This window comes from Fundulus heteroclitus, chromosome 9, assembly GCF_011125445.2.
Source record: "Fundulus heteroclitus isolate FHET01 chromosome 9, MU-UCD_Fhet_4.1, whole genome shotgun sequence".
NCBI classification, from domain to species: domain Eukaryota; kingdom Metazoa; phylum Chordata; class Actinopteri; order Cyprinodontiformes; family Fundulidae; genus Fundulus; species Fundulus heteroclitus.
Window position 1 is genome coordinate 6,232,549 of NC_046369.1, and position 9,379 is coordinate 6,241,927.

The window sequence follows — 9,379 nt, forward strand, 5'->3', positions numbered from 1 at the left end:
CTTTCTCCCTTCACGTCTCACACCTTAAAGTCACGTAGCATAGCCGTGTAGCAATTAATGGATAATTACCCCAATTTCTTTCTTCGTTTAGGTTGCCGGAGGGATGGAATATCTAGCCAGTCACTTCTACATCCATAAAGACCTCGCAGCGAGGAATATTTTAGTGGGTGAACAGCTGCACGTGAAGATTTCCGACCTGGGTCTCTCCAGGGAGATCTACTCCTCCGACTACTACTGCATCCAGCCTAAGACCCTGGTGCCCATCCGCTGGATGCCCCCTGAGGCCATCTCCTACGGGAAGTTCACCACAGACTCGGACATCTGGTCGTTTGGGGTGGTGCTGTGGGAGCTCTTCAGCTACGGCCTGCAGCCCTACTACGGCTTCTCCAACCAGGAAGTGATGGAGATGGTGAGGAAGAGGCAGCTGCTGCCCTGCCCCGAGGACTGCCCGCCAAGGTGGGTTGCTGCGGCGTTTAGGATGAGGCGATGGAGCTTTAACTGGCCGTAGGGCTCTGGCACGCTTTGCAGTAGTCTGGGGAGATGTTTCGTCAGACTTGAAAGGTTTTGGGTTTTCAGAATCCATTGAAATGTTAAGTATCGCATTCGTCCATCTGTTTGTCCCTCCGCCCAGAAGCCACTGATGGATTTTTGTTATCGTCGTAAATCCATCCATCTGTTTAACTTTCTTTAACTATCTTTTTAGTGGGACAAAAACAAGTTCATTTCACAAACATGGGTTAGAAGACGGGTCCGACAAATGCGCCGTCACGGGTCCCCAAAGAATTTAAGACATTTAATCGAATGTGGAGGAAAGAAAGGGTTGTTCTGTGGAACAGTTGCAGCCGCAGCCCCTTTAGAGTATGTCTCTGCCACCTTTGCACATCTGGTTGTTCAAAATATTTGCTAAATTGGATGGAGAGCATCTATTTTTTTTTTTTCAAGCCTTGCCGCAGATTCTAAGTTGGATTTTTGAGCTAAAAGGGATTTTTCAGTGTGTGGCATCATGGCTGAACGGCTGCATGTATCTGCCGGCAAGTTTATTTATTAAGCGTTTCTCAATACAATACGATTCAAAGTTATGAAAACATTATAGAGGAAAGCACGTTCTAGTAGAATAGTAGCAGTAGAAGTGTTAGAATATGTATACACACTAGTCTGTCCAGCGTCCCTTACCGTTAAAAAATCTGAATTTAGACTTACAGTGGAAATGGAAAGTTAGTCACATTTTATGAGAGAGCAGATGTGAAAATTACTTTTTATTTGGAATTTATGTTTACTGTGTCTACAGTAATCTACTGCATTTTAGATGCAGGAACAAAACAAGCTTTTAACAAGCCGCCACTGACCGTGGCGATATGTTTAGGGTGATTGGGTGTGCAGTGTTACTTTCCTCCAAATATGATGTTTTATAGCTGGGCCAAAAAGTTTCCTTTTGGTCTCATCTGAGTCGGGTCTGAGTTGGACCCGACTCTTCTTCTTGATGTTCTTCAACCTGGCAGACTTCAACTTGAGCTTTTTGGGGGATTTATTTCAGCACTTTCTTTCTTCTTGCCACCCTACCATAAATGTCAGTTTAGTTTATTTCTTAGTGGGTTTGCAATTTTTCTTCTTCTTCTCTGGTTTTCTCAACAACCTTCGACCTGCTGTGTTCCCCGAGCATCATGGTGCTGTTAGCAAAACTTCTGAGACCTTCATAAAACAGCTGGATTTGTATCAAATTATGCACGGGTAGATCAGAAAAAGGGGAGTTTAAACTGTTTTCCATTTTTATATAATAAAAAAGTATTATTTTTCTTCCACTCGGAAATTATAAAAAACTTTGTCTAAAATATGATTAATGATGAGCTAACAATGAGGAAATGGAAAGTAGTCTTTTTTTGAGCACATTTGTTTCTGAAGTGTTTTATGCTGACAGCTACTGCTGTGAATAACCACTTGTGTCTCCCTTCTTTCAGGTTTTATGGTTTGATGACAGAATGCTGGCAGGAAGGACCAGCGCGCAGGCCACGCTTTAAAGACATCCACGGCCGCTTGCGAGCCTGGGAGGGTCTGTCGTCCCACGCCAGCTCCAGCACGCCCTCTGGTGGAGGAGGAAACGCCACCACTCAGACCACCTCGCTCAGCGCCAGTCCCGTCAGCAACCTCAGCAACCCACGCTTTGCCGCCGCCCCCGCCGGGTACCTCTACCCCGCCCAGGCCATCCCTGCACCGGGGCAGATGGCTCCCATCTCTGCCTGGACACCGATGGCTGTGTCCCAAACCCATCAGCGCTTCATCCCCGTCAACGGCTACCCCATTCCGCCGGGATACGCCGCCTTCCCGGCTCACTTTGCGGCTCCAGCGCCACCTACCAGAGTCATCCAGCACCACCTGCCGCCTCCGAAAAGCCGCTCCCCCAGCAGCGCCAGCGGCTCGACCAGCACGGGTCACGTCAGCGGGGTGCCTTCCACCACGGGCTCCAACCACGAGGCCAACACGCCGCTGCTTTCCCACTGCGTCATGCCGGGGAACGGCGGCGGGCCGGGTCAGGTGTACGGACAAGTTTCCCAAAAGGGGGTGACGCAGATTGACCACGTTTCGCAAACTTCAGCTCTGCTCGCCCCGGACTCTGACGTGCTGATGTACAATGACTCAGTCATCACCGCAGACCTGTAAATTGGCAGAGGGATGTTGCCCCCTCTTCCTGCTTGGGACCCTTTATATGAGAAGTTCTGCCTCTCAGCCAGGGAGCCAAAATCCCAGTTCAACTTTGGCCGTAGTGAGACCAGGCAGACGCAGGCTTGTTCTCGCTGCTGGTCGTGCAAAAAAAAACAACAACAACAAAAACATTGCTGCAGCTACATAACTATTGCAAACAGATGTCGGACTTCCCTTATTGTTTAAAGTGTACTTACTATCATGGTTTAACAATGTTACTATGGTAATCTCTGTAAATACGGTGCATAAAAATGTCGAGTGAATGATTTAAAAAAAAAAATGCATATAAATCTATATTCAAAAAGGACTTTTTAAGACGAGCAGTGTGGCGGTAAAAACAAAGTAGCAAAGTGCATCCCTTTAAAACGTGTATTCTATTAGACCCTGACAGCGAGTTGCTGTTTCGCTTAGTAGACATTTTTATACAGAGTCGTAAACATTCACGAGACGCTCCTTTGGGTACCTCCTGAATACACACTCCCACCCCGAGAAACAAAATGCTTTAGTCAAGCAAGGCCAACCGCTGGATTTCAGTGAGAAAGTCAACGCGCTGGTTCCCTTCTCCGCCCTTTGGACTTGGAGTGTGTCCGGTTCCGTGCCCGCCTGAGAGCTCACAGCTCTGCAGTGACATGGCGGGAGTTGATCAGAGCTTCCTCACTATCACCATATTCCACCGTAGAGAATGACAGCTGAATGTTCTTTTTAGTTTGTTTGATTATCTGCAGTTTCGACATGAATGCAAAAAAAAAAAAAATAAAAAATCCTGCTCCTCCTGCTTTAACTTGTCAAGAGTTGCTCAGAACAGAGACGTCTGTTGGTCAGTGGCATCAACCTTCAGTCCTCGGCTCACTCTCAGAGATCCAGGGGACCTGCGACCTTTCCACGGCGAGCAGTTTTGCTGTTGGATATAAAGTTCAAAGAGATAGTTTGGTTTTTCCTAAAGTGGAATAGTCATTAACACAGCTGATTGCAGTCAGAGTGATCTCACTTTGGAGAATCGGGGAGACATCGTCCTGGCTTGTAGCTAATCAAAACGGAGGTCGTGCTAGAGCGAATATCCACAATTCAAACTCAAATTTACATCTTAGCGCCTGATCGCTAATGAAAGAAGCAGCTTTTTTTTTTTTTTTTTTTTTTTTGTAGCTGTCGTTTTTGTTTTTTTCCAACCAGGCAGCAGCTCCCAGTTAGCATGAGTCCAATTAAAACGTAGCTATGGCAAAAAGGTTCTGGGGAGTTTGGGAGGATGTTCTGGGACAGAACAGAGAGAGGAAGAACTGCTCGTCACAGCACTGATTTTTTTTTTTAGTGGACTTGGTTCAGTGGCAACAGGATCTCTCAGCTGCCGCGGTAGCAGTTAGCATGCTGTAGCTACACGCACATTAGTCAAACCACAGGCTACCTTTTTGGTTAGGAAAATCTGAGGCTTAAAGATCAAATGTTCCACAGTGAAGGTTTTTAAATCAGATGTAACTGGGTTTACTTGGCTAACTGTAAATTTAGATGTACTTTCAAAAAACTTTTTATGGCTTTGTCCACTAAAAAGGAATACTGCCCTTTTTACTGTTTCTTTATGTCTTGCCAAGCTGGCCTCCATCTTGCTGAAATTCAGCATCATTGTGTGCTGAAAAGGCTGATGATGAAGAACAAATGACAAGCGTCTTAGATAAAATATTAGCCCTGTTTGCATTATGGAATTAATAAGGATTTTATCAAAAACCTACTGCATTGCTTATGTATTTTACTTCATTTTACCATTTTTTTTGTTGGCAAACGTTTCAAACAATTGAATGACAAATATGAAAATTGCTGTTCCCAGGGCCATAAGCAATTTTATTTGAGGCCGGTCTTCTATGAAAATTTGTGTTTGAGCTGTTCTGGATAAGAGAAATTAGGTGTTAGCTTAACTCCCCATTTAGATCTTTTCGTAACTAATCCAAACACTCTTACTTCAGAAAAAATATTTTTTTTCCCATATTTATTGCAGACAGGGTAAGATATTGACAACTCGCAATTACCCCCGCACGTCCAACAACAGTGAAGACTAAACTATCCCTTCAAACACCTTTTTTACAAATTATTTTCAGTAAATATGTTTCTAGCGCTTTATTTAAAATAAATGAAAGCATTTTTTCCAGAATTGTAAAAAATGTACCAGCGAGGATAGCGGTGTTGGATGTTTAATAGTAACATACACAGTGCCTCTAACGGATGATGTCACTCTGGGGTCTCTGCTATTTACATGTGAAAAACAATGTTATTGGAAGTCATCATATGTGTGGTGTTGTTTTTGTTTTTGAATATGACAGATTTTCTTTATTCTATTCATGCACCAGGTTCTGCTGACACAGCATTTAGTGTACTGACATGCAGGGTAACAAGCAAGCGACCCAACAAGTACAAATCATTTCACGTTTGTCAAAGTTTTTCTGCATCTGTATTTATTTTCAATGTCTTTTAATGTCAAGCAGCAAGTTAGCGGCCTAGATTCTCTCTGATATTCTTTTACTAAATGAAGAAACATGTGTTGGGTAAATGGTGAACCTTCTCTCTTTTTGTTGGATGCTAATGTCAATTACTAAATATGAAGCTTTTGTTCTGTTCGGGGTTTTTTTTTTAGGGTCATAATACCACAAGGAACAGTTTATTAAAGTTTTGACTTTCAAAAAGCCTTCCCTTCTTTGTATTTGACAATCCTCAAAATATAAACGTTCACACAGGCACTCTCTGCTGTGTGTGTATTTGCACGTGTGTGTGCGTGTTGCACCGCGCTCACACGCCATCAACCAGCTGTGTTTGAGAGATTTATGTGCAGCACAGAATTTTTATTTGCAAACTGTATAAAATGATTTAATGCAGATGTAAAATACTTTTCTGTATTTACTTTATTTGATCCATTAATTGATTGTTAAAAAGGGCGTTGGCTATAATTAACTTTACTTCATGAATTTAAGTTAGAAACAATCAACTTAACTGTGGACAAAAGTAAAAGCAATTTTCAGTCATTGGTTTTAGAGTTTTTAGGATGATATGTATGTTTTGAAGTACAGTTTTACTTCTGTCTAAGAAGTCTGTCCTCTTTTTATTTTTATTTTTTTCTATCGTAGACGGAGCTACCTAAACCTGAGTTTGTTCACTTCCAGCACGTAACGGATGTGTGAGTGCAAAAACCACTTGTACACAAGACTGTGAATCTTTATCAAGTCTGTTTTTTTTGTTTTTGTTTTTTTTTGTTTGTGGCAAAACCATCATATTTTTGTCGTTTATTTTTCCAACAGCCAACACAGATTTATACTCACCTAAGGTTTACTCGCATATTGACCAAGTTAGGCCTTGTCTTTGTAATTCATCCAAATATTTTTGCACAAACGTTTTTGTATTGCAAAAATCATTATTATTAAATGATGTTTGTTAAAGTCTCTGGATTCTTTTTTAGTTTTGTGGACGGTACTATTGTAATACAAATCTAAATCCACAAGGTGTCAGCAGATTTCCATATATGCGGGTTGTCCCATGTTTGCTGCAGTGACAGTTGATGAACACGGGATGGTGCTGTTTAGCTGTTTGATAAATGTTTGCCTTTAAGCAGCTGGGAAGACTAGTTCAGCAAGAATTTAAAACCAGAGTTGGACAAAGATCAGTTGTAAAAGTCATGTGTGGGTTTGTTATTTTTTTTCTAAAATAGGTTTAAGATTAAGCAAAAAGTCTCTGTTAATCAAATGCTGAACATATGTATGATAAATGCATGATTTAAGTGTTCTTGCTTTGTTTCATTTGTTATCATATACAGATTTTTTTTTCTATCATACGTAAGCTGCATTGCCTAAAAACTTACAGTTTTGAAAAGGTGGAAAACTTTGCTGCGATAAAAATGTCAGTTTACCTTCTTTGCAAGAGAAATTCTGTATCACAAGAATTTCAACACAACCGCTGCGCCGGCTGTTCAGACGAGCCTCGTTAAGTTAATCATGACTCTTTTGTCATGGTCTAACTGCAAACCTTAATACATTATATTGGGATTTTATGTGTGATAGAATAACACAAAATCATAGATAGGTTTGAGCTGTAAAGAAAATAATGCATGTTTTCTTTTTCTACTTTGTCTCTTGTAAAACCCCTAAAAAGCGGTTTGCGTTAGTATGCAGCCTTCCTGAGCCAATCATTTCCAGATTTACCACATGTTGCTCAACCAGTCTTTTAGCATATGTGCGTACATACTTTCCTCATAGATATGGAAATTTTTGCTCACATGTTTTCCTCCACCAATTGTTGAAAGAGAGTCAAAGTAAAAGGGGCTGAATACAAATGCACAGCACACTTTTTTTTTTTTCGATTTTTCTTTGTAAATACCATTGAAAATCTAAATTTCCTTTTAATTCAACTTTACAACATGTTGCACTGTCATGTGTCGGGCCCAATAAAATAAAATATACTTAAGGTTGTGGTTATGGTAAAGTGGTAAAACGTGAAAAGGTTCACGGTGGATGAAAACCACTGCAAGCCGCTGTGACCTTCATCCATGTTAGAGCGCAAAGCTCGTCATTTATTCCTTTTGTTGCCTAAAAGATAAATTACTTTGTCTATTAAAAAAAAGGAAAACGACTTCTATCTGCAGCTAAGCAGATTTAGCTTCAGAAAAAACATTTTGATCTTCTATGCAGACTTTGCTGGAAATGTAATTTAATGTAATGTAACTTGAATCTAACACAAGAACATAAGGATACCTTGAGGAGAAACACTGATTAGATAAAAGTAGTCGGAAAGCATGTACAAAAAGCTCTCTAAATAACATCCTTCACATTGGGAACATAAATTCATTGTTTGTATGTCCAGACTAGATACTTTTTCTTAAGATTAGTTCCCTCTTGACTATAGGCTGGCTAATGTGAGAGTAAAGCAGACAAAAAGCCTTTTTCAAATGATGATATTATTTATTTATTTATTTTAAAAAACAAGGCATGCTCTCTGTGGAAAATAAGATAAGACATTGTTTTATTGTCCCACAATGGTAAAATTCAGGCAAAAACACAGAGTGACATTTTTAGTAATGAAGAAAACAAGCTAAACTAAAGTCAGTTCTAAAGCAAAAGGGAAAGGCCAATGTAAAAAGGTAAGAGTAAATACCAAAGTGTTGCAGTATTGCAAAATGAGATTATTTAAACTTTTAACCTAATGAGTGTTGCACCACTGTTGGTGGCAACAAATGTCATTAACAGTTTGCAATAACTGGCAAAGTGTCTTTTACATCACTGTGAAGGAATTTCATCCCTGTCTTTTTGTAGAATAGTTCTAATTCAAGAAACATCAAAGGGTTTTTAACCACAAGCAATGTTTTTATTGCCATACCACAACAGCTCAATAGGATCTCTGCAGTCTGGACTTTGACTAGGCCGCTCCAGAACCTTCATTTTGTTTTTGGACCCATTCAGAGATGCACTTCCTGGTGTGCCCTCAATGACTTTGTCATTAACTGGAGATTCTTTAATTGTACACCCTTTTTGCCTGAAAATAAAACGTATCTTTCTGACTCACTATATTAATAATAATAATAATAATAATAATAATAATAAGGACTTTTATTTAAAGGTGCCTTTCAGAACACCCAAGGCCACTGTACAGAACAAGCAGCATAATTACAAAATAAAGATAAATCAACAAGCAGAAAAAGTTACCAGCACCCAGTATGCACTTTTGGACAGATGGGTTCCGAGTAGGGCTCGGTATCAATTCAAATTACAAGAATCGATTTGTTTCCAGTTCTCAAGATTTAGAATCGATTCTTTTCGATTCGATCCAATCCAATCTCAAATTGGAATGCTGGTATTAAAAAACATTTTTTTTAGCTGTTCACTGAATTTCATGACTGTGTAGTTATACAACATATTAAGTGTAATATTAACATTCAGCAGCAAATGAATGAAGTAACGATAGTTAATGGCGGCTGTGAGGACCAAACCGTCTCCCTGAACGTTGAGACAGTTGCTTTTTACAAACATGCTGTGGGGCAGAAAACCAAAAACAGATCCAGGGTAGAAAACAGATGTTTACATAAACACAGAAAAGAAAGATGCTGGTACATTTGAGTCATAAACTGCATAGAGACGCAGTAACACGTCTGTTCGTCTTGGAAAATATTGGATGGGTTTCCGTCTCTCGCATTTCAATTCACGACTAATGTCATTCTCAGGCATTTGGTCCCAAACCATATTCAGTTATATAAAATTTCCTACATAACAATCAAATTAAACATTTAATCCAAATGGATAGTTGCTTTACAGCACGATGTGCCCCACTGGGAAGTCCAACTTTCAAGTAAGAACCTTGGAAACCCATGCAGACCCACGCTGCACTTCTTTGCTGTGGCTTGTCTGCCATGATCCGTCGGATGTTAACGTTAGTTTTGACTGTACATTTTGAGTAGCTTGTGTGTTTTTTTATTTAGCTAAATGTTTCTCTCGTTCTCAGTTTGTCACAGCAGTCGTGTGAATCGCTTGTTTGGCCATTGTTACGTTTTTCTGTCCCTCCAATCAGCCACACTCAGCTGCTACAGTTCAGGTTCTGCCTCAGCTGCAGCACATTCAATTAACCAGACTCACTTGTTCCTTGCTCCGCTAATCGCTCCTGCTAGTATCTATGCTTTCTTTTATTCATTCATCGCTGGTGTCTACTCCTCTTCCCATCATGT

The 9,379-nt window shown here is 40.4% G+C and overlaps 1 protein-coding gene across 1 annotated transcript in view; it reads left to right on the top strand.

Annotated features, from left to right (window-relative positions):
- Positions 1-6,113, top strand: part of ror1 (receptor tyrosine kinase-like orphan receptor 1) — a 64,581-nt gene extending 58,468 nt beyond the window's left edge. Inside the window, exons 10-11 of the mRNA XM_036140903.1 lie at positions 92-456; positions 1,956-6,113. Of these exons, the coding sequence (XP_035996796.1) occupies positions 92-456; positions 1,956-2,655 (1,065 nt within the window). The 3' untranslated portion in view covers positions 2,656-6,113. The remainder of the gene's footprint in view (positions 1-91; positions 457-1,955) is intronic.
- Positions 6,114-9,379: the final 3,266 nt, after the last annotated feature.